This window comes from Balaenoptera borealis (genome assembly GCF_965194805.1).
Source record: "Balaenoptera borealis genome assembly, chromosome: 1".
Taxonomy (NCBI): Eukaryota; Metazoa; Chordata; class Mammalia; order Artiodactyla; family Balaenopteridae; genus Balaenoptera; species Balaenoptera borealis.
The window spans coordinates 120,281,240-120,307,083 of record NC_138860.1 but is presented as its reverse complement, the minus strand read 5'-3'; the positions used below and the strand labels follow the sequence as shown (position 1 = coordinate 120,307,083).

The 25,844-nt window shown below is 36.2% G+C and overlaps 2 protein-coding genes and 1 pseudogene across 5 annotated transcripts in view; 2 read left to right on the top strand and 1 right to left on the bottom strand.

Moving 5' to 3' along the window:
• SPATA1 (spermatogenesis associated 1) overlaps positions 1 to 8,027 on the top strand; it is a 52,509-nt gene extending 44,482 nt beyond the window's left edge. Inside the window, exon 12 of one of the 3 annotated variants that reach the window (XM_082408661.1) lies at positions 7,905 to 8,027. The gene's annotated coding sequence lies outside the window, so the exon portion shown is untranslated. Of the gene's footprint in view, positions 1 to 7,887 lie in introns of all 3 variants that reach the window. The other 2 variants (XM_082408660.1, XM_082408659.1) reach the window with 2 other exon arrangements.
• Positions 7 to 17,492, bottom strand: CTBS (chitobiase). The gene is given in 9 exon segments (XM_082408657.1): positions 7 to 2,138; positions 5,333 to 5,479; positions 5,871 to 5,968; positions 7,885 to 8,056; positions 13,641 to 13,668; positions 13,670 to 13,733; positions 13,736 to 13,840; positions 14,338 to 14,476; positions 17,270 to 17,492. Coding segments are annotated over 9 exon segments (1,119 nt in total). The 5' UTR covers positions 17,444 to 17,492; the 3' UTR covers positions 7 to 1,946.
• The window catches only part of LOC309604767 (dolichyl-diphosphooligosaccharide--protein glycosyltransferase subunit TMEM258 pseudogene), a 42,704-nt pseudogene continuing 24,933 nt past the window's right edge, over positions 8,074 to 25,844 (top strand). The window contains exon 1 of the transcript XR_014249726.1: positions 8,074 to 10,317. The product of XR_014249726.1 is annotated as a dolichyl-diphosphooligosaccharide--protein glycosyltransferase subunit TMEM258 pseudogene (transcript). The remainder of the gene's footprint in view (positions 10,318 to 25,844) is intronic.

Here is a 25,844-nt window from a genome sequence, read left to right as displayed (position 1 = left end):
TATGTTAACTTAAAATTTTTATTTGTTAAAAAATTTACTTACTTGAACAGATTTGTTTAACCATTGTTCTCCTTGTTTTCATATAAATTATAAGTTTTACATCTTTTCCCTTTTCATGTGGTTATTATACAGTGTTTCAGGAAATATTAGACGTAAGAAAGCAAAATGGTATCTATTTGACTATTTTTGAAGGTTTCAGATGTGTTACATATTATTTTACAGTACTATATTACAGTACTATTTTTTAATAGTCTTAAAATGTAATACCTAGAATGACTGTAATATGAAAAATCATATTTTAATAAATATGAATCTAACTTGCATCTACAGCTATGTAGAAATTAGTACTAAGAATTTAAATTTTTAAAATTTATTTAAAAAATACAGAGACAATAGTAATTCAACAAGTACTATGGAAAATGGTTGGTTTTACTTTGCCATAAATAATTGTGCAAGTAGGAAATGAAATAGTCTCATAACAGATGACTGAATTGTCATTTATTCCAATTTGGAGAGGGGAAAATGTACAGGGAAGGCAGGATTTATGTAAATCCAGAGTTTAAGGATGCAGATTTCTAATCTAAGTATTTATAGGAACTAATATAAGTTCTACACAATATTCTTCTTAATTGCCTTGAGAAAGGAAACTGAGACCTCTGTACATTTCTTTGCACAAAATCTCTCTTTTAGAAAGAAAAAAACAGTTGAGAAACCAATGTCTTTAGATAATTAAAAGTAAAATGCAGATATAGAAAATGAAAAAATTTAACCATGGAATCAAAACTAACCAAGAAATATATTATAGATGTCCATAAATGAAGGAATATTAATAATTGGAAGGGTAAATGCCAACGAATAGAATCGGGTTCAACACCAAGTTTTTCATAAACATTTCAGATATAACCTCAAAAAAATAATTTAGTTGGAAAATATTAGGTGGCTCTAACCTACTAATTCAAAATATTACTACTAAGTTATCTTCTTGTATTTTCTAAGTATTTTGATCCTTTATATTCATTATTCTCCCCCCCCCGAAGGCATAAGTGAGTTTAATTCAAGTGACTCAGAGAACATGAGTGCTATACGGAATCAGGAAGGAGAAAAATGATTTGCATCAAATGAACCTAGAGACACAAAATTGCAGGTTTTAAATTTAGATTTATTGAATAAAAAATATAGAGCAAACTGATTCCCAAAGACTAAATTTTTATTTATTTATTTATTTATTTATTTATTTATTTATTTATTTTTGGCTGTGTTGGGTTTTCGTTTCTGTGCGAGGGCTTTCTCTAGTTGCGGCAAGCGGGGGCCGCTCTTCATCGCAGTGCACAGGCCTCTCACTATCACGGCCTCTCTTGTTGGGAGCACAGGCTCCAGACACGCAGGCTCAGTAGTCGTGGCTCACGGGCCCAGTTGCTCCGCGGCATGTGGGATCTTCCCACACCAGGGCTCGAACCCGTGTCCCCTGCATTGGCAGGCAGATTCTCAACCACTGCGCCACCAGGGAAGCCCCCAAAGACTAAATTTTTAAAAATGTATTTCTAAGCAAAAAATTTCTACTCAAATTACACATATTTTAAAAATTAGCATTGATTGGTAAGCATATATTTTAATATGGGGGAAATTATAGCATAATAAAATTGTGAAAGCAATTGTTCCCAACTATAATATTAAACATCATACAGAGGAATATTTGATATGGTAGGTTGACTTGTTTCTTACCTTTATGTTGTTGTACACTGAAGATATAAATAGGTATGTATTTTTCAAATTCAAACAATCAAAGCATTTCTTTATTCTTTATCTGTTTTTGAGTACACTAATAACTAAAATATATAGCAATGTGAAAAAAGGTATATATTTTTTAATCTCTTCAAGAAACTAGATCTGTTTAAACAGATCATTTTTCTAAACCTTAATAGTTTAACAAAAGATGTTCATCTCTGTCACAGCTTTGGTTTTAAGGCTTTCCACACTTCTTCAGTTTGCTGTTTGGCTATAGCATCTCCAGAGTAGTCAAGACAGTTTGCATGCCACATGCCAATGCCAAGTAAGCCATGGTTTTGTACATATGCTGCCTTTAGAGAAATGCTCTGAGGGTCATCATACCACACTTGATGAAAATGTCCAGCCTGATCCTATACAAATAAATTAAAATGTAACTTTAAAGTATTCAATGCAGTAAGAGGGAAACGTGTCTCTTAAATCCAATGATTCAAGAAGGATACAATGAAATAATAAAAATTTTAGGGCATACATACTTTCCATGGTTCTATATATAATACTCTCTAGATATCATTGCTTGTGGCACTTTTACAACAATAGAGATCACACAAATGAGCCTCCCAGTATATCCTATTTAAAGTCCTTCTCATGCCCTAAGATTCTTTCCTTGCTCTGATCTGATGATTATCAACCAAGATGTACTGTACACATCTGAATCACTTGTGAGGGCTTTTAAAAACAGATTCCTGGGACCCATACCACATGAAACCTATTGAATCAAAATCTTCCAGGGCTAGTGCTATAACATATATTTATTTGTTTCCTTATGTTATGTTTTAATGTTCCATTAGGTAATTCTGATATGTAGCCAAGGTTAAGGAGAATCACTGCTTTTGTCCTCTAAAACCAGCTTATATACTTTTTTGGATTTCCTTACAGTTCCTGGAGATGTGCCTAGTTAGGAGCTCAACAGGTGATTTTGTTTATGATGAATGGCAGTGGACAAAGAAAACATCTCCTTTTCTAGGTCTTACAGAATTGAGTCTAAGAGCCTGTTGGGTCTGGACCCCATGGGTGACTTAGGCACACACCTAAGAACCACAAACTAGTCTTATGCTCACCTTCCACCCTGTAAAGTCCTTCTCCCCAGCATCACTTGCCTCTATCTAGTACTAAACACAGTCTCTTTTAGAAGGTATATAAGCTATGGATAAAGGATAAAAGAAAGAGGAAAGGAGCAGAATTAGGCAAAAGGGTAAAGGAAGAGAAAAAGATAGGAAGTAAAAATAGAATGATCTGTGATTTAAAATAATTTACTGATTTTTATATACGTCTGGGGAACTCTTTCAAGACAATTCTCAATGAATACCAGTAATATTTCTATTTATGGTAGCACCACGAGAATTAGAATCATCTCCTAAGATGACTGCTTTAAAGGACAATAGTCACTTGGTAAATGAATAAGCTATGGCATATTTAAGTACAGTAGATTCATTACATACAAGCATATCTCATACTGTATCTTATATTCCATTCTTTAAAATCTTTAGAACTAGAAAAAGCTATACATGCTCTAGTTCCAATTGTGATTCAATATTAAAAGGCAACTAGAAAGATTTATTTTTGTAGAGTCAGGGACAAACCCAAAGACATGCACCTTTGAATTTTGCCATCATTCTAGCTAGTACTTTGAGCTTTTTTGATATGTTAAGAAATTTCAAATGCCTCAAATAGTGAAGGATCAAAGGATAAAAAACTGAGTATATGTAAGTTTGACAGATGCCTGGTTAAGGAATGTATGCCTCCAAGAATATTGAGTGCAAGATGAAGCTGCTATTGCTGAGACAGCATAAGAAAGCAGAATGATTCTCTTCCGTTAAAACAGAAACTTGATTTGGGTTGCTGTGGAATCTTACAATGAATGAAGAAGACAAATTGGTTATAGATGGTTGTCTGAAGTGCCATTAAATGAATGATTTTCAAGGCTCATCAAGATGTTTCCTGAGTTCTAAAATCTTAAAGAATGTGTCTTCTTATGCATTAAGGAAAAAATAAGTCAGGAATTACAAAAAACAGTACATCATAGGCTAAACTATTTATTCTAAATTACATATTTCCAAACTATGTATAATTGGTTAAACAAACCCTTTACCAAACTGATATCCATGAAACACTGTTCCCTTGCATGTTTCTAAGAGTGCTAGGAAACAGGGTTCTATGTTAAACAATTAAATGGCTTTATGTACTGTAGTACATCTTAAATCCTTGAATATAATGTTATACATTATAAATCTCCAAGAGAGACTTACAGTTTGTAGTGTTTTCCAAATATATTTGGCCATGGCACATGCGTGTGTATTTGTGTGTGTTTGTGTTTTTTTAGTATATTCTTTAAAATGAAAAAAAAAATTATACAATTTTAAAGGTTACTTTCCATTTACAGTTATTACAAAATACTGGCTATATTCCCTGTGTTGTACAATACATCCTTGAGCCTATCTTATACCCAACAGTTTGTACCTCCCACTACCCCACCCCTATCTTGCCCATCGCCCCCACTCTTCCCACTGGTAACCACTAGTGTGTGTGGGTGTGTGTGTGTCTATGTGTTATTAACAGTTCCCAGAACAGAGTTCTATAAATACTGTTTGGTAAAGACAAGATCACAGTATACCCTAGTTTAATGTTTATACTTTAGATTCTAAAGTTTAAAAAGCTCTACACTAAAGCTTTCTACATAGTTGATATACAGGCATGTACATGTATATCAATTATAATTTATTAAATATGTATATTTGCAGTCATTCTTTTGTAGATGGGTACCAGACCATTAGAAAGAAATATAAATTCTTACTGGAATTAACGTTCATCATATCATTTTAGGGTTCCTTTTGTAGTAACATAATTCAAGGTACATTAAAGATGGTTTGTACTTAGATTTTTGAGGTGTGAAAAAGTTTTTATTATGCTAAAGGTAAACTATGGAAAAGATAACTTTTCTTTGTCCCTTTGGTATGGCAATTCCTATTTATCAAACACTACCTGACAGAACTGCTAGTCATTTACTCTGTTTGTAATATTTTTCTGTCTCTAATTTTTAATTTTGTTGAATATCACATAGTTTGAATTGTGGAATAAATTTGAAATGGTACCATTTTCCATTGTGAAGTCCCTGATGACACCTCTGTTCTCAGCCTCATTCCTCCCTATATAAGAGCCTCATCAGAATTTTGAGGCTACTTTGAATTAGAGGTTTTCAGAGCAAGTAACCTGTTTTGGCCCAAAGCTCTTTCAAAAGCCACAGACATCATTTATAATTGTCAACTCTTAAGGAAATCCTGTTTGTGACACACATGTTTTTATTATATCATCTAAAATGACAAGTGGCCCATGCAGAGCAGTTCCACTATTAGTATAACTTGAATTGCTCACAAGGGAAGTAAAGTTCCTGATTACACAGATTCAAAGACAAGTCTACTCATGTAAACAGCAAGTCTGCATGTTGTACCCTATAAGAAAACTGATACAAAATCTTACTTTCAAATATGTAATTATGAAAATATGCAATTATGAAAACTAAAGATGGATAACTTGTGAAAAGTCTTACTTCACAGTGATAATAAGGAGACTGCTGATTTTTATCCCACAGTCTTCCAGAAGTAGAACTATTTTCTTGCTTCATGATCATTTGATAGGCCACCTGACGGTATACAGCATCTTTACAAGGGTATTTTGCAGTGGTACAAACATGATTCTAGAAATGCAAAAATGTTCATGTTATAGATTATCAATTAAGCAAATCTTAAGCAATTAAGCAAATCCAAAAATATAATAAAATTATTTATTAGATATAAAATATATACTATAAATAGATAACCTGACTATATGGAATAAAAGTTGAATTTCATTATTAAATAGAAATGTAATATTCAGAAACTTGTGTGGGATTTAATTATTTAAAATAAACTGTCTACTTTTTAGTCTCAAACTATATTAAATAAATTCTCAATAAAGTATATATATTCTATAGAGAGAGAAATTTATAAATTCTAAATAAAATGAAGTTTATATAGAGGAAACAAAACAGACTCTAAAAAATATAATAGAAAGAGAAAAAAATTGCGTAAGAAATGATCTGTTCTTACCGCTGATAGATTTTGGCAGGTATAATCATAACCATACCAGGGAATACCCATTACAAGTTTCTTAGGGTTAATGCCTATCTTGATGTAGTCATCATATCCTAATCAAATAGGGACAGAAAAAGCATATTTTTTTCTCTTCATATGTCTACTAATGTGTTCATACAAGCTATGCAACCACTCAGAATCCAAGTTTGTAACAACAGGTACATTTATGTAAAATACTAATATGGTGTTACTCGAATATATTATAAAAGTCATCTCTTAAGAATTATAAATTTGGTATCACTTTCTAAACAATTTCTTTTTGAATAACAGAAAACATTCAAAACAATTTAGATCAAATTGAAGCAAAATATTCACAAAATTTAATTTTGGGAACAATGACATATTTTAGTAACAATGACACATTTTAGGAAAGCATGCTAATTGTGTCTATTAACTGCTAAGGCATGGATTTGATATTCTAGATTCTAAAGCTTTAAAAAAGTTCTGTAAGTCTTAAACTTTCTGGCAGGTGTGGTCTCACAATTACCTACAGAACACACAAGTGTTCCACATTTTATCAATATCCTATAAGCATGGATTACAGCTTGGGATAAGGAATGACCGCATCTTACTCTGTAGCAGCAGATAATCTGTAGTTATAGGAAACAAAGAGAAAAACGAACAAATTCCTGGTACTATCAATCCCTTTCTTGCCCATGCTGCAAATTATGTTTTCCCACCAAGATATGTTCCAAGATTAGCTAGAATGTTGAGTAAATTTGCTGTTTTTCAGAGGCTTTAAAGTTATTGTGTACTGTTAAATATCCAAGAGAGGGGTGGAGTATGCATCATTTCCCAAACATATTTGATAATGAACCTTTTATTGATATACATAATTATCATCTCTTTCATAAACACAGTTGGCAAACATTGGGTTAAATAATTATTTTGTATTATAACACAAATTATTTTTCAAATTTTAAATAGTATATGCTTATGATCAGACTATTCTATCCAGACAATTAGGACATGATAAAATGAGGCCAGGTTCTATGATTTTACCTCTATATGAAAAAGAAAATAATTTTTATTTATTACTCAACACTTAAATCTATGCTAACTATCCCAGAAAATCTCACTTAAGTCCAAAAGATAGCAAGCAATCTTTAATTCAATTGGTTGATGGGATACAAACCAATCCAAACTTTGGAAAGGATAATGCAAAGGCCACATCATATGAATGACAGAACAGAAGTACTCTTAATTCTAATAGGAATATAATTTTTAATGTAGCATGGGTACTAATAGTAAATGCCAAATAAGATAAAGCCAATCCTATCAATCATGTATAATATGTACTCACATTATAGATACCTTTGCTATTAAATTATTTAACATTGGTTATTTCAACAAAAATATTCTATCAAATTCTAAGTAAGCAAATATCTTCTTCGTGTAACTTTCTGACAAGAGTGTTGACTTGAAGTTAGAACACCTACTTGAGTTCCAACCATATAATACTTAATAGCTGTGCAATCATGAGAACTTAACACCCTTCATCTCATCTATAATAGAGGGTTAATATAATACACCTTCCTCCCAAGATTTTTTAGAGGTAATTGAAAACTTCAGAACTTTAAAACTTTTTGTAAACTTTAAAGCTCTCAAATTAAGAGGTCTTATGCTGCGGAGCGACTAGGCCCGTGAGCCACAATTACTCAGCCTGCGCGTCTGGAGCCTGTGCTCCGCAACAAGAGAGGCCGCGATAGTGAGAGGCCCATGCACCGCGATGAAGAGTGGCCCCTGCTTGCCACAACTAGAGAAAGCCCTCGCACAGAAACGAAGACCCAACACAGCCATAAATAAATAAATAAAATAAGTTAAAAAAAAAAGGAGGTTTTTATATGTTTCAAGAACGCATTACAAATGGAAAAGGTATACAAATGACTTAGAAATACTAAAATATATCTTAATGTTTGAGGTTATAGAATTAATATTGCTGATAACTGATTGTTTTGTGAATTCTTACCAGTTAATGTCTTAGTATAGGGAGAATTGGCTCCTGCAACACATTGTGACCAGACCAGACTTCGTTCACCATAAGACATCACAAAGAGAAAGTCACAAGCATCTGCAATTCTGGTATAATTATAGCACCTCCTACCTACACAGTTTGGAGACCAAGATACATCAAAGGTTACCTGTGGGAAAACCATTTTATGAACATGATCAAATATGCATATTATGGCAGATGTTTTGTTGATTATATATTCTCTTGCCTCATATTACTCCCCACCTCAAAAAGAACCACTTATGTGTCTGACGTAAGGTTTGACATGTATGGAACTAGAACAATTCTAAGAAATATATTTTTTGCCTACACGGACTGACCCAGACATATATTTTGGACAATGTTTTGGACATATATTTAGATAATGGACATATATTTGGACCCGGGCATATTTGGACATATACAATGACCAGGAGCAGGCACTGTGTAGAAGAGGAGTTTTTAAGTCACATGCCTTCAGAGGACAGACTAGCAACTCGACTGATTGAAGGAAACTGGTGTAATCACAGTAGGGTGTGGTAGGGCCTATAAGCAACTAGAGAGTAAAAGCACACTAAAAGAATTCAAATACAAAAGTTCTTAAAAATATCGTGCAAGCTAAATAGGTCATCTCTTGGCACAAGCTTACTGGACTATGTTGGCAGTTTGAGCCCTTGATTTACAATTACTTTACATGGTAAGTTTAGTCCAACATTATAGTTAAAGAGTAGTGGTGTTTTATGGCTACAAGTATAAATTAATCAACTCAAAATGTTGAACAAATCACTTAAATGGTCTTATTTTATGGAAATATTCAAATAAAACTTTAGTGTTAAATTATCTTTCATTTTGAATAGTGAGCCAGTCCTCAATAAGGATGAATCTCTTTAAAAGATTTATTGCCTTAAGATGTTGGTCAAAGGGTCAGACTTTCAGTTATAAAATAAATAAGTTCCGAGACCTAATGTAAAAAAAAAAAAGATTTATTGCCTTAACTGAATATTAATTAGCTTTATTTTATTAATATATGTCTGCAAACATTCTAAAGCTTCATTAAAAGTTTTCTTCTTAATTAGGCTCTCAATAAATGTATTGATTAATATTACAAAAAATTGAGGTATTTTAGTTAAATTTTTACACTTTGGCTAATTTATTCTACTATAACTCTTTTTAGGACTTTCTCAAAATTCTCTCTATAATTCTTTCATTATTAACACTAAAGGAAGCTCTGCTTTTTAAGTATAGGCTTTCCCCAAAGCTCTCCAGCAAAATAGGTTATAAAGTGAAATTTTTACATATTGGACTTCATTTTATCGCTGTCCCCTCTTACAAAATGGAAGTATAATAAGGTAATAGAGAAAGTGATTACCTCTAAGCAGGTAAATTTCAAATCCATTTTGTAAGTCCTTACCTCTCTCCTGAGCAGTGAGAATATTTTCACCTAGGTTTCCTCCTGAGCAGTGAGAATATTTTCACCTGGGTTTCCTGTCATGGTTAATCTCATATTTTTGAGAAGGCAGCTTTAGTATATTAGAAAACAAATCAAAAGACTTTGGTTCTTATCTTGGCTCTCTTATAACTAGGTTATTTCATTTTAAATATCTGATCTGTTTTCCCACATGTAACAATGAAGGTGTAGAAAGAATTCTTCAAGAGCACTTCTAGCTCTTTAATTCTGTGATCACAAATTCTATAATCCTAAATTATCATCTTTTCCCAAAAACTCATTTCTCCTTCCTGGGACTCTATATTAGTCATTTTTTTTCTGGTCACCAGTTTAAGAACCTTTGGGCCATTTTCTGACTCTTCTTCCCTCACACCCCATAACTAATCTCACATTTTCCTTTGGGTGGCCTCTCACAGTTGTTCTGCCCATTCCTTTCCATTAATTAATTCAATTAATATTGAACACTTGCTGAGTGTTAGGGTTATGCCATCATCCCAATTCAAACCATAAATTCCAAGTTATTGGATTACTGGCTTAGTCCTTACAGGTCTCTCTTTCTCCTCTAGATTTTTTTACGTATTACTATAAATAATCTTCCCCAAATACTTTCTAAACACATTACCCATTACATACAGAATAAAATGCATACTCTTCAGTGTCACATCCTGGATCTTCCACAATCTGGTTCATCTTGGCAACTGTACTTCCCACTAACTTAACTAACATGAACTTGACATAGTAGCCCAAATTCTCTACTTGCCCCTCAAACATGGAAATAGACATTCCTACTGCAAAGTCTTTGCTCAGTCTCTTCCCCCTTGCTCTTTCACTATAGCTTAATCAGGACTAGCAAATAAGTTCCCATACATTAATTCTACCCTATTAACAACAGCAATCTAAGAATGAAGGAAAAGTTTCTGAGACCAAAATGTGTGAGGAGAGGAGTATGGTGGCCTGCATACCAGGTATTTGCTATTCTTGATCTAAATTGTACTCATCTGCAAAGCTGAATTCCACACTGACAAACCTTCCCTACTTGTATAAAGCCACAGAGATGTTGATCGTTACATCATTTATTATTTTTCCAGTGATTCTCATGTTGACCAACTACACCAGAATCACCTATCACACTTGGTAAAAATACAGTTCCTAGAATCTACGCCAGAATCAACTTCTGGGCATATTTTTAACAAGCACTCCCAGGTGATTCTGAGATAGATTTAGAGTCATTAGTTTATACTATATATATCCTACTTAACTAGATTTAAAATTTTGAAAGGCAGGTATCATTCATATATTCAATAAGTAATTTTTAAACATTGTGTTAGACATCAGGGAACTGGTCCCTGCCTTCAAAAAACTCACTGTCTAGCCTAGCAGTTTTTTCTCAGCTTTACTGAGGTATAATAGACAAGTAAAATTGTAATATATTTTAAGTGTACAACATGATGATATGCATATATATGTAAAAGTATTCCCATCAAGTTAATTAACATAGCCATCACCTTATTTATTTATTTATTATTTATTATTTATTTATTATTTTGGTGATAACACTAAAATTCTACTCTCAGCAAATTTCAAATTATACAATACAGTACAGTCAACTATAGTCATCACGTTATGCACTAAATCCTCAGAACTTATTCATCTTACAACAAAGTTTATACCTTTTACCAGCCTAACTGTATCTAACTACAGTTTCCTTATTGATGTTTCCCTATTGATTATCTGTCTGAATAATCTGTCCATTGCTGAAAGTGGAGTACTAAAGTCCTCTACTATTATTATATTGCTGTCCATTTCTCCCTTCAGATATCTTAGTGTTTATTTAATATATTTGGGTGCTCTGATGTGGAGCACCCACAATAAATATTTACAATTGTTATATCTTCTTGATGAACTGACCCTTTTATAATTATATAATGAACTTTGTCTCTTGTTACCATTTTTGGCTTAAAGTCTATTTTGTCTGATATAAATATAGCTACCCCTGCTCACTTTTGGTTTCCATTTGCCTGGAACTAGTTTTTTCAATCCTTTCATTTTTAGTCTATGTGTGTCCTTAAAGCTGAAGTGAGTCTCTTATAGGCAGCGTATAGTTGGATCTTGTTGTTTTTTTTAATCCATTCAGCCACTCTGTGTCTTTTGATTCGAGAATTTAGTCCATTTCCATTTAAAGTAATTATTGATAGATTTCTACGTAATATTGCCATCTTGTTAATTGTTTTCTGGCTATTTTCTAATTCCTTTTTTCCTTACTTTTTTTCTTGCTCTCTTCCTTTGTGATTTGTGATTCCCTGTAGTGGCATGATTGATTCCTTTCTGATTTTCTTTTGTATATCTAACGTAGGTCTTTGCTTTGTGGTTATCATGTGGCTTACATTAAAAAAAATTTTGTAACTATGTATGGTGATGGATGTTAACTAGACTTATTGTGGTGATCATTTTGCAATATATACAAATATCAAATCATTATGTTGTATACCTGAAACTAATGTAATACTATATATGTCAATTATATTGAAATAAAATAATTTTTTAAAACATCTTACAGTTACAACAGTCTATTTTAAACTGTTAACAACTTAGAACACATAAAAAAGCTCTACATTTTTATACTCCACCACCCAACATTTTATGTTTTGGCTGTCAAAATTTACATCATTTTTTATGTGTGTCCACTAACAAATTATTGTATAGTTTTTTTTTAAGAAGGAAACATCCTAATGTGTTCCTTTATAATTTCTGTAATATACTTTTTTATTGACGTATAGTTAATTTACAGTGTTGTGTTAGTTTCAGGTGTACAGCGAAGTGATTCAGTTGTACATATATATATACCTATTCTTTTTCAGATTCTTTTCCATTATAGGTTATTACAAGATATTGAGTATAGTTCCCTGTGCTATACAGTAGGTCCTTTTTGTTTATCTGTTTTGTATATAGTAGTGTATATCTGTTAATCCCAAACTGCTAATTATCTCCCCCCTACCTCCCCCACACCGCTATCCCCTTTGGTAATCATAAGTTTGTTTTCTTTGTCTGTGAGTCTATTTCTGTTTTGTAAATAAGTTTATTTGTATCATTTTTTAGATTCTACATATAAGTGATAACATATGATATTTGTCTCTGTCTGACTTACTTCATTTAATATGATAATCTCTAGGTCCATCCATGTTGCTGCAAATGGCACTATTTCATTCTTTTTTATGGCTGAGTGTGATCATTCCATTGTGTATATATACCACATGTTCTTTATCCATTCATCTATCAGTGGACATTTAGGTTGCTTCCATGTGTTGGCTATTGTAAATAGTGCTGCTATGAACACTGAGGTGAATATATCTTTTCGAATTATAGTTTTGTCTGGGTATGTGCCCAGGAGTGGGATTGCAGGATCATATGGCAACTCTATTTTTAGTTTTTTAAGGAATCTCCATACTGTTCTCCATAGTGGCTGCACCAATTTACATTCCCATCAACAGTGTAGGAGGGTTCCTTTTTCTCCACTCTCTCTCCAGCATTTATTATTTGTAGACTTTTTAATGATGGCCATTCTGACTGGTGTGAGGTGACACCTCATTGTAGTTTTGGTTTGCATTTCTCTGAATAAGAATCTCTGGGAGTGGGATCCAGTGTACGTGTGTGTGTTTAATTTTTTTAAGATTCCTGGTTATCTTGGTGTATGACCAGTTTTGAGAATCACTGATCTGGGGCCACACTGTCCTTCTGTTGCTCACACATTGCCTGGCAAGATGCCTTATGTTGTGATCTTCTCTCTGATCATGCTCATTATGGTAGTAGGGAAGAATACTGCCTTTTGTCATAGCACTGACAAGTTCTATGGAATTAGGCTTTGAGCCTTACTGGGCCTTGGGTGCTTTGCAAAGTAATTCAGAGTCTATGGAGCAAGTGAGACACTTCCCCAGAACTACCTCTACTCTTAGGCAAGAGCTGTTTCTGTCCTGCACTGATGAAAGCAGAGCCTGGGCAGCTAAATCCTTCCTGATTCCCATTGCCTATCTAATATTTCTAACTCTGCTGCAAGGCAAGTAGGTGGGGCAATTCCAGTATTGTATCCTGATGTGAATAAAGAACAGATTTGACACCTTAAAATTTTATGAAACTTCTCTAGTTAAGAACCTCAAAAGTTCCAGAAAATTTTTTAGGATGTACTGAAACTCTTCCTACTCAATAAAACTGAGATTCTATTTGTCATACCTTCATGAATACATTTTGATAGGAAAAGTAAGGGGTTTCCAAAAAACAACAAATGAATTTTTACCTGTGATCCCTCAATTTCACAATGCAAAGTCTGCAGTTTCTTTGACTAAAGCAGTTAACGTATAATATTCAGGTGATGAACGAGCAACTTCTTGTCTAGATTAATTCCATCCATATATTGTGTTTTGGCCAGCTTAACTTGTTGAGCTATCCAGGATGCTCTGAAAGTAGCATTAATGATATCCCTTAAGGATACATCTCCTATGGAAGAAATATACATCTTTTGTACATATATGCTTTTAACAGTTTAATAAAATTTACTTCACAAACTTCCAAAGAGATCCGAATGTCTTTAAAACATCTCATAATTTTGGAATACTAAGCCCCAAATTTAAGTTTTCCAAATGAAGAAGTAATATATCAAGATCACAGAAAATCATTAGTCATTAATCTTCTAAATAACCATTATGAATAATTAGTAATATTCTCAAATTAAAAGAAAAAATCATGGACTATGGCTAGCTAAGGGTCATCATGATAATTAGGATTCATATTTTCCTCAAAACCATACAGTAGTTTACTTAATTCTTCTAAAATATGTCTACCCGAGAAATGAATTAAACAGTATCTAAGATTAATTTTAGGATGCTAAAAAATATAAAAATGAAAAGAGAATATTTTGGAAATTCAAGATAGCAGATGATGCAAGTATAACTTACCAATTGGCTTAGACACATCTGGTAAAAACTGTAACTCACCTTTTAGCACTACTCTGGCTCCTTTTGAATGAGCATAGCACATAAGTTCTGAGTCATAATTTGAGAAAAGTATCACAGTTGTAATCTGTGACCAGTCATAATATTTCCAAGTTTTATGTCCAACATCAAACACAAAGACCTGCCAAAACAACAGGGATAAGCACCCTCACTTAAACCAAGAAGAATATCATGCTGACCACCCAAAGTAACAATTAAACATTGATCATATGCCAGGCACTGAGAGTACAACAGTGAATAAGACATAGGGGTCCCAATTAATTGGTGGCGGAGGAAATTAGTGGGGCCTGGAAAGTAGGAGAGGGTAGGCTAGGAAGAAATAGTGGCAAGTGTCAAGGCCTGGAGGCAGAGCATGGAGGTTTATATGGCTGATGCCTAAAATTTGGAGGGAGACAACAGTGAAGAACCTGAGGGTGGTAGGCAGGGTTAAATCATGAAAGGACTTGAAGCCCTCTTGAGAAATTATCCCAAGAGAAAGGGTTTTAAAAAGAGAATATACATATTTTAGGTATGCATTTTAGAAAAATCCCTTCAGCTGAAGTGGGAAATGGTTTAAAGAGGCAAAACTGGAGGCAGAATATCTAATAGGAAAGCTTTGGAAGAATGCAGGCAAGAGATGATGGTGACCTCAACTAAAGTTGTGGAGCAGCGGAGACTATGAGATAAATGAATAAATCTGGAAGATCCTAAGAAGGCAAAATTAACAGGACTCTGACCCACTGAATGAGTAAGGTAAGAGAAAGGGAGGAGGTTGAAAATACTCAAGTTTCTGGCCGCTGCAGATGGACTCATAGATGCTGCATTTACTATGAATGATTTCTGGTGAACCTTACTTCTTAGACTAGTGCTCAAGTTAAATACTAAGGTGGTGGATGTTATGTTTCTCCCGTATTTTTTTCTCCACAGATAATATTAGAAGCACTGATCATTTTTACTTTATCCCAAATAAGGTGTTAATTCATTGATTTAGCAAATATTTATTGAATCCCAATAAGGTATAGGCAGGGTATATTGTTAGGCATTAGTGACACAGACCAGGTCCATTGGTTATTTAATGCAATAGTGTTAAGGGCTACACGGAAATGCAGGGCGCCATGACAGCATATAAAGGGGACCTGCGACCCTGGTAGGGCAGGAAAACTTCCCTGAGGACTACACTCTTTAGGGGAGGACTGAAATCTGGGCAATGACCTAGACAGGACAGAGGAGGGGTACCAATGCACAAAAAAGAGCATTCTCAGAAGAGGGAACAAAAAAGGGCAAAGGTCTCAATACCTCAGGAGAATTCTGAATTTCTGGAGCCAAAAGAAGGTCAGTGAGGCTGGAGCACAGAAATCCTGAAAGTACATGGAAACAGATGAAACTGATGAAACTACTGAGGTAGGTGGTGGCAGGATCAAGTAGGGCTTTGTAGACCACTGAGGAGTTTCTATTTTCTCCTGAGATGAATGGGAAGCATTAAAGTATTTTAAGCAGAGGATCATAAGATTTGCATTAAAAAATGAGAGAGACAGACAGACACACAGGGAGAGGGGGAGAGAGAAAGGGAGAGTGATATCTATGATCACTGGGCCACTGTGAGGAGAATGGATGGGGGAGGGTGGGGCGAGCTAGCTATAAAAATTAAACCAGACTTTTCCTAATTTTCTGTCTCCTTTTTGGTTTTTTGTTTATTTTTCAGAATTAACTGTGCATAACCCATTTTTCTACTAGGCAGTTACCCACTGAAATAATAAAAATTACAAAATGTGAAACTGAACAGCCCATTGTTTTTAGACTTCTTAGAATCATATTTATGTCACAAACCTTACCCCTATTTCAATTCTGATAACTAAGATTGAATATGTTAAAAATATACAGAGAGCTTGTGATATAATAGAAATCCTAAAAAATAGCTTGATGAACCAATTGAATATATAAGGGAAAAAGTAATGCAGTCTAGTCTTTGTCTTTGAAAAATATAGGTCAGTAGAGAGAAAAGACCATTAACCACCAACATGCAAATGAACAAAATTTGGCTTCTTTGCATAATTGGTTTTCTAAATGCCCACAGATGCCACCTAACCGACTAAGAGGTATTGGGTGCTACAGAAAGTCTTTCAGATGTTAGGCTTACACACTAGGCAGGTTCTCCGTAAACACTTCCACCGTTTTTACTTCTTCTAAGCAATTTATATTACTTTTTTTAACTGACATTTAAATGTCCCTGCCAAATGTAATCTGCTAGATTAAGAACTGGCAATTGTCGCTATGTTTACACAAGAATTGCTCTTTTGGAGTGAACTTTTCCACCTGCCTGATGTGTCCACTTCCTGGTGCAGTCATCAAACTCTAGGCAGACAAGTGGTCTTCACATTACCTCCGAAAGGGTGTTTGCTTAAAGCTGCCCAAGGCCTTATAAATTCTTAGGTGGGTAGACGGAATTTTCACTTAAAGACCTATTTTTAATCCCCCTTCTTGTGTGGCAGGTATAGAAAAGCAAAGTAAGCAGAACGTTCAGTCTTCCACTGGACTGTGGGAGTGCTGAGATTCTTTCAAACTCATCCTCAATTCTCTTGGAAACCAATGGGTCTTGCTACTTAGGGAGTATCTCCTTACCAGCCTCCTTGCTTGTCTGGCCAGACTGCCTGGGGAGAGGCACAGCAGGGCAATGCAAGGAATTTGCACTTGGAGTCAGATCTGGGTTGGAATACTTACTGTGAGACCTGGGAGGAGTTACTCAACCTCTCTGAGCCAAAATTTCCTCATCTTTAAGGCTGAAGGAAATCCGTGGACAGAAAGGCCCCTCCTTGAGCGGTCAAAGCTGGTTTTGCGCCCCCAGCACCTCTTTCTCGGGCTCGGTTATTCTACTGTAACTCCTCTTAGGGCCTTGAGGACCAGACCCGGAGCGTCAGGGGAAAGAGAGGCCACTGACCTCGAAGTCGGGGCGATGGGTGATGGGACGGCACAGCGCTGGGGCCTGGCACGGGCAGTCGGCCCCGAGCCCGACGTGCAGCGCCAGGGGCAGCGGCAGCAGCAGAGGAGCGAGCCCCGGGTCCCCGCGCAGCGAGGGAACGAGGCGCCGGCTCCGGAGCTGCGGGCAGGCCATGCTAGTGGCTCACCAATCAGCAGAGCTGTCCCGCATTCCCGGGCGGCGCCTGCTTTATGGAGGGGAGGGGAGGGGCCGGGCCGAGCTCCCCGGCTGGGCAGGGGAGGAGCTGGGCGGTCGCCAAGTCCGGGGGATCTGGGGCTGCGGGAGAGAGGGACCGAGGCCGCGGTGCCCCTAGCACGTCGAGCCCAGGGAGCCAGGGCCTCGGTGCCCGGCAGACAGTTGACTCAAGTGTATATCGCCTACCATCTATGTGCCTCTCTTCGGCTCTGTGTCATAGTTGTGTCCTCCTTGTGGAGCCTGAAACTGGAGGGAGTCCCCAAAATGGAGAAGTAGGATGCCTTGGAAGGGATGATGGTGCTACATGGCTGGAATGGCCCAAAGATTTTGAAGATACAGATATCTGTTGAGTTAAGACAGCGGTTCGAATACGGCCTCTAATTTCGCCTCCTCCCATGCTTAAACTCCAGTGAAAACCTCAACCCGCAAGGGAAGGGAGATGACAGCAACATTTTGGAAGCTTGAAAGCACAAGTATGAGGGGTAAGTGCCCCAGGCCCCAACAGTGCGGAAACTTGAGAAACAACGCAATTTAAACCACAGAATCTTCAAAAGGTTCTGGAACTACAAGAAGTGCCTCAGGAATTAGGGGTGAAGGGGAGATGGAGGTTAGGATGTCCGAAAATAAAGGGGAATAGGTGAAAGCTGCCTGAGAAGCAGTGAAATCTCTAGATCCTTTCTCCAGCCTTATGTCTCTGGGCAGCTGCCCCTCTCCCACCCAGGCTGAAGTTTGGAGGTTTAATGCTCTGGGGAGGGTGAATTCTCTGGTATTTGCTCGGGTACCATACCTAAAACAGGATATAACTGACTTTGTGCCTGACCAAAGATATTGGCAACATGCCCGCAGATCATCCTACAGCAAAATTTAAAGTCAGAAACACCAGGCACCCACTCAGAGCTCCCTCTTTACTTTTTATCTCTTGCATTTAATCATGGACAACAAACAAGACAATTGAATAATATAAAGGGAACAACAGAAAAAGGAATATGGGAGGAAACAAACATTGTAGGGAGGACATTAAAAAAAAAAAAAAAAAACTCTTAGTAATATCCCCAGGAAGGCAAGAGAAGATGAAGCCACAACAGGATGAAATTTTTTAAAAAGGGGGGTGGGAATAGAAAAAGTTCTTGGAAATTAGAAAGAAGATCACAGAAATGAGGGAAAAATCACAGAAGATTTGAGCAAAGTAACACAAAAATACTCTTCAAAAAGAAAGAAAATTGGAAGAGCAGTCCAGATGGGAAGAAATCATCAATTAAGTAATTCAAGAAAAATTCCAGGAATGAAGGACAGGAGTTTTCAGAAGGAAAGGGCGAAGAATAGATCCTAAGAGCTTCCAGAGAGAAAAAAAATCACAAAATATCAAGAATCAGAATGTCATCAGATTTCTCAACAGTAACATCTAAAGCTCAAAGACAATGAAACAATGCCTTTGAAATTCTGAAAGAATATGCTTTCCACATAAAATTCTGCAGAATTATCAATCAAGTGGGAAAGTCATGTAAAATTTCAAAATACTGACCTATCATACACTCCAAATGGAGTGTTCTAGGCCCTGCCCCCAGAGATTCTGGTTCACTGAGTCTGGATGGGGGCTGTGAATGTGAATTTGAAACAAGAGCCCCAGGTGACTGTGATGCAGGTGGTTGTGGTATGTAATCTGAGAGTCACTGCCATAATTAGTGATTTTATAATCTCTCTAAAGTACAGCTTTTCGATTTTACATCTCACCACTATTTCAGAAGACTTCCCCATTTAGTAGGGCAGTATTTCTTATTATGGGAGCTCACAGTTTTGTTTTGTTTTGTTTTTGAGGATCTGTGAATAGCTATTAACTCTCTCTCCAGAAAACAGCATATACATATTCATACAAATTTTGTGAACCAGTTTTTAGTTTATCTGTGGACCACTAGGTTGCTCTTAGGTATAAGGCTAAGAAGTTATGTTTTACATTGACATTCCTGGACTGGCATTCATATTTCTTTTACTGCCACAGTTCACTCATGCCCCATTTTTCAAAAGCTCCTCAGTTCAGCTCCTTCCCATTCTCCTTACCTACTGCTATCTTGTCACTCCTGCTGCTAACTCTGCATTTAAAAGTATCGAATTTTCCTGAACCAAATCAGAATGACACTTGATACCAATGACAGAAAACTCGACTTGAGCAAAAAAAGTGGGAATTTATTATCTTAAGGAACTGAACTTTCATGGGTAGATCTTCAGGACCCGGAGACGTTAATCATATCACTAGTTCTCAGTCTCATTCTCCATTTCTTGGCTCTGCTTTTCTCTGAGTTGGCTCTGTTATCGGGTAGATTTTCTCCTTATGGTGCAAAGATGGTTTCCAACATCACAGGCTTCCTGACATCTCCAGAGCCTCCCCTAACATTTGCAGGCCCCAGGGCAAGGGCACAAATGGAAGTCCACACACCTGAAGTTTAATTTTTTTTTTTTCCTAGAGATTTTATTTTTCAACAGGAAGCCAAAGTGAAATGAGTGCAAAACTGAGACTAGAAGTCTCAATATAGTTTTTCCACTGATTAGTACTCATTTTCTGCCTACAAATCGGTTTAAGGACACTAAATTTTAACTCACAAAGTTGCTGGGAGGATACAGTCTGACAGTTAATATCAACATCTTTTGGTAGTGTTTGTAAATGCTTGGCATTCTCGTTATTAGTAATACAATGTTTTTGCATTCTTATTAGTAACATGTTTGTCATAGAATATTGTAGAGTTAGCATTCTGAGAAGATCAAACAATATTCACATTTTTATTATGTGCTGGTGAAAAATTAAAGAACACATTGCTTAGTGTTACACATAATTTTTGAGAGGGGGCCTATGCTTTCAACTAATTAACAACTTCCATATCACGTCAGGTTATTTGGGTACCCAGAAGTGATTTTTTTTTAACCCACAGCAATTGCGGTAAATTGGCTCCCAAACTGATCACGGGAGACTTCATTTATTCTTGTGTTGTCATGAGGTGAAGATGTATTAGGCCCTAACTTTGTATGTTAGGCTGATTGCAGTTTTGAATTGTATGAAATGACTAAATTTCTCAGTTATTTAGCTTGAAAAAATACAATTCAAATATTGTGGAAATGAGACTCCACAGTGAATCCCCACAGTAAGGAGAATGGTCCACTTACTTCTAAATGGAAATCCCCAGTTGTCACACTACATCAATGATCTGACATATAACCTGACTTCCACTGAGCTGGAATGTACTTTAAAGATCAGGTCTCTGGACAAAGAATTTTAGCTTAGTGGGTTATGCAACAAAAATGCCCAAACCCAGAGCACTGTTTTAATGTTGACAGAAATAGCTTCTCTTGAAATAGCAGACAGGAAGAAAAAAAAAGGAAGATTTTAAGCCCAAAGTCTTTTGCCTAAGCACATTTTCTAACGTTTCTGCCCGCATCTCATTAAAAGCCGGATAAAGGAATGGGGTGGGGATAGAACCACATCATCTACTTTCATAGAAGGTGCATACTGGAGTCCCACAGGCAAATTTATTTGGCCTACACTTCAGAAATTTGGGGAATGCCGTATTATAAAAAAATCCAGATTTCTGGCTTCTCTTAAGAAATGGAACCTTTGGCCACAGTGGGCCTTTATTCATACGGGGGGAAAGCAGGCTGGATTTGAGAATCAGCTGCTCTCTTTACACACGTTCTATGATTTCCCGTTCCTTACCAACCTGAATGTCTTACACCACGTTCACTCTACCTGTCTCAACCCTCAGGCATTACGATCCCTGCAGTTTATGAAATGGATGAACGGGTCTTTTCTTTTTTCCTTTAATAATGGGCACATCTCTTTGTTAAAGGAAGCGGGTCGGGGGATGGGGAACTAGTGGCCGGTTTTACTTCCGAACAGTCCTAAATCTGCCATTTTCAGCAATCTGACCCTAACCTACTTTTTCCGAATGGCCCAAAGTATAAAACTAAGTATCAAAGAATGGCCCTTGTAGTCGCAGCTCTATCACAAGTCAGCCGTGTGACCTTGGGCAAGTCCATTAAGCCCTCTTGGCCAAAGGAGATGAAAGGTCTCTAAACGGACTTAATACCTGTTCTGAATACTTCCCAGGGCTGTCGCACAGCACACACGAGATTTTGAAAGCACTCCTAAGTCATTTATAAACCGCCAAACGCTCCCTAGCACAAGCATCTGCGACACCAGGGCTTTAGAAGCTGGGTTACTGGAACCTGCTTTGGTTCCACTGGGCTCCCACCTCCCACGCGAGCGGAAGAAGATCCTCAGGGGAGTAGCTCTGGGAAAGCGGCTTAGAAATGCAGCGAGAAGTCCCTTAGCAGGGGTAAAGTTGTTGGCGGCATTTTCAAGCCCCCAGAGTGGCATACCAACTCCTGGCCGAGATGACAGACCCCGCGGTGCAGCCAGTGCAAGAAAACGGGTCCCCGGGCCACCTTCCTGCTGGAAGCCCGGACCCCAGAAGCCAGGCCTGAACCCTCCCAACCAGGACCCCAGACCAGGGCTCCCGGACCTCACCCTCGTCCAAGTCTAAATATTTCAAAGTTATAGCCAAGCCAACAAACTCTTCTCTATCTTGAAAAATATACTTCATAGTGACTAAATAGATAAATGTATCTCTGTGTGTGTGTGTGTGTGTGTGGCAGGCTATAGTTTTGAGTTTTATTTATTTATTTATTTATTTATTTATTTATTTTTGGCTGCGTTGGGTCTTCGTTGCTGAGTGCAGCTTTCTCTAGTTGCGGCGAGCGGGGGCTACTCTTCATTGCGGTGTGCGCGGTTCTCATTGCGGTGGCTTCTCTTGCTGCGGAGCACGGGCTCTAGGCGCACGGGCTCAGCAGTTGCGGCACACAGGCCCAGTTGCTCCGCAGCGAGATCTTCCCAGACCAGGTCCCCTGCATTGGCAACCAGGGAAGTCCGAGGCTATAGTTTTTATAACTGAATATCAACGAACTATTAAGATGATTACACTTAATTATTATTACAAAGACGTTAATGATTTGTTTGGATTTTTTGTGTTTTTTATTATTCCATTAAATTTGTTTATCTTGTCTTTATTTCAGCAAAACCATGCTGTTATCATCAAGATTTTCACATAATTTCTGTTCTGTTGAGAGTAAGATCTTAAAGATTCAAAATAAGTATAGTAAGTTGTATTCAGAACACATGAAATTTTAGTATATATATTTAAAAAGTAGATTAAAGTCAATGTTAAACAAAAATGTAAAATTATTTTATGCTTCTAAAAACTTATTTTTATTCTAAAATAGTCAACATTTTATATTAAAATATAAAAGCAAAATACAAAATAGTTAATGAACATAACATTTTTAGAGTAGTTTTATGTTTGCAGAAAAATTGAGCAGAAAATACAGAGTTCCATATACCCCCTGTCCCTACACATGCAGAGCCTCCCCAAATATCAACATCCCATACCAGAGGGGTACATTTATTACAATCAATGAACCTAGATTGACACATCATTATCACCCAACTTACATTAGGGTTTATTCTTGGTGCTGTACATTCTATGGGTTTTGGCAGTTATAATGACATGTACTCTCCATTGTATAATACAGAGTAGTTTTACTGACCGAAAAATCTTCCCATTCATCCTGCATTCCTCCCTAACCCCTGGCAACTACTAATCTTTTTACTATCTTCATAGTTTTGCCTTTTCCAAAATGTCATATAGTTGGAATCCTGCAGTATATACCCTATCAGATTGACTTTTTCCACTTAGCAATATGCATTTAAGATTATTCCATGTCTTTTCATGGCTTGATAGCTCATTTCTTTTTAGAAACATGAAATATCAAATATCCATGAATAAATCTATAAAAATTGTGCAAGACCTCTACCTAGAAAAGTATAAAACATTACTGAAAGAGGTGTTAAAAGATATAAGTAAATTAAAACTGCAGTTAGGCAAGAAAAAGGAACAGCATACAAATCAAAAAGAAGCCAAATGATCTCTGTTAGCAGATGACATGATCTTACATACAGAAAACCCCAAAGACTCCACAAAAAAAACTGTTAGAACTAATAAAAGAATTAACTAAAGCTGTAGGATACAAAATCAACATACAAAAATCAGTGGCATTTCTATACCCTCACATTTTCTTTTTAAAATTTAAAATTTATTGGGTCTGATACACTTAAGGACATTCTTTTCCAAGTCTCAAAACAGGTTGTTAGAAAACTATAAATTAGTTGGGATAATATATTTACGTTACCATATATCCAGTTAAGTATGATTTGTGATCTCCCAGCAAAAAAATAAAGTAACTTTAAAGACAGTGGTCCAATGGTCGGAACTTGTGGATTATAGATTCATGTAGAGCACTGCATTTTACTACAGAAACATGATGTGTGAGCATCAGTAGTTTCCACCAGATCCTCACACTTGTGGTCTAGATGACATTGCTGTGAATACCAGTGGATCCTAGAAGAAAAGCACATTTTGAAAGGTATTTTGTGTCTTAGGGATTCTCCTTTTTAAACAACAATAGGCATACAAATTCTTTTCATGACTGGGAAGAAAATTGAATACCACAAAGCTCATAAAATAATAACAATTAAGACACTAATTAAATCATATGAATTTCAATTTATTTTAAACCCCCTGAACACCAGTAAAACTTAAAATGATGTAAATTCCTTTTCCAGAATCAAAATATTATCAAAAGGATGATCTCAATCCAGGTCTCTGAGGAGAAGACAATACTTTAGTTAACTAGAAAAAAAATGAATGAATATATTTCTACTTTACATGGATTTGAAAAGCTTAGTTTGAAATATCGTTTCTGAAAGGAAACCAGATTTATTTTCCTCATCGTGAAGTCCCCTTTGTGATACTTGGCACCGTACTACTGTTCTTTCTGTCTTGTAGGCTCAAAACTATGAGAGGAGTTAGTTTGTTTGTCTGTTTCCTTGTTTCTTTTTTTCTTTTTTAAGTATTTGAGTATTTTATTTTTTTTAATTTATTTTATTTTATTTTTTTATACAGCAGGTTCTTATTAGTTATCTATTTTATATATATTAGTATATATATGTCATACCCAATCTCCCAGTTAATCCCACCACCACCAGCCCCACCCCCGCTTTACCCATTGGTGTCCATACACTTGTTCTCTACATCTCTGTCTCTATTTCTGCCTTGCAAAATGATTCATCTGTACCATTTTTTCTAGATTCAACATACATGCGTTAATATATGATATTTGTTTTTCTCATTCTGACTTACCTCACTCTGTATGACAGTCTCTAGGTCCATCCACGTCTCTACAAATGACTCAATTGCATTCCTTTTTATGGCTGAGTAATATTCCATTGTATATATGTACCACACCTTTATCCATTTGTCTGTCAAAGGGCATTTAGGTTCCTTCCATGACCTGGCTATTGTAAATAGTGAAGCAATGAACATTGGGGTGCATGTGTCTTTTTAAATTATGGTTTTCTCTGGGTACAAGCCCAGTAGTGGGATTGCTGGGTGATATGGTAATTCTATTTTTAGTTTTTTAAGGAACCTCCATACTGTTCTCCATAGTGACTGTATCAATTTACATTCCCACCAACAGTGCAAGAGGGTTCCCCTTTCTCCACACCCTCTCCAGCATTTGTTGTTTGTAGATTTTCTGATGATGCCCATTCTAACTGGTGTGAGGTGATGCCTCATTGTAGTTTTGATTTGCATTTCTCTAATAATTAGTGTTGTTGAGCAGCTTTTCATGTGCTTCTTGCCCATCTGTATGTCTTCTTTGGAGAAATGTCTATTTAGGTCTTCTGCCCATTTTTGGATTGGGTTGTTTGTTTTTTTGATATTGAGCTGCATGAGCTGCTTGTAAATTTTGGAGATTAATCCTTTGTCAGTTGCTTCATTTGCAAATATTTTCTCCCATTCTGAGGGCTGGCTTTTTGTCTTGTCTATGGTTTCCTTTGCTGTGCAAATCTTTTAAGTTTCATCAGGTCCCATTTGTTTATTTTTGTTTTTATTTCCATTTCCCTAAGAGGTGGGTCAAAAAGGATCTTCCTGTGATTTATGTCACAGAGTGTTGTGCCTATATTTTCCTCTAAGAGTTTGATAGTGTCTGGCCTTACATTTAGGTCTTTAATCCATTTTGAGTTTATTTTTGTGTATGGTGTTAGGGAGTGTTCTAATTTCATTCTTTTATATGTAGCTGTCCAGTTTTCCCAGCACCACTTATTGAAGAGGCTGTCTTTTCTCCATTGTATATTCTTGCCTCCTTTATCAAAAATAAGGTGACCATAGGTGCGTGGGTTTATCTCTGGGCTTTCTATCCTGTTCCATTGATCTATATTTCTGTTTTTGTGCCAGTACCA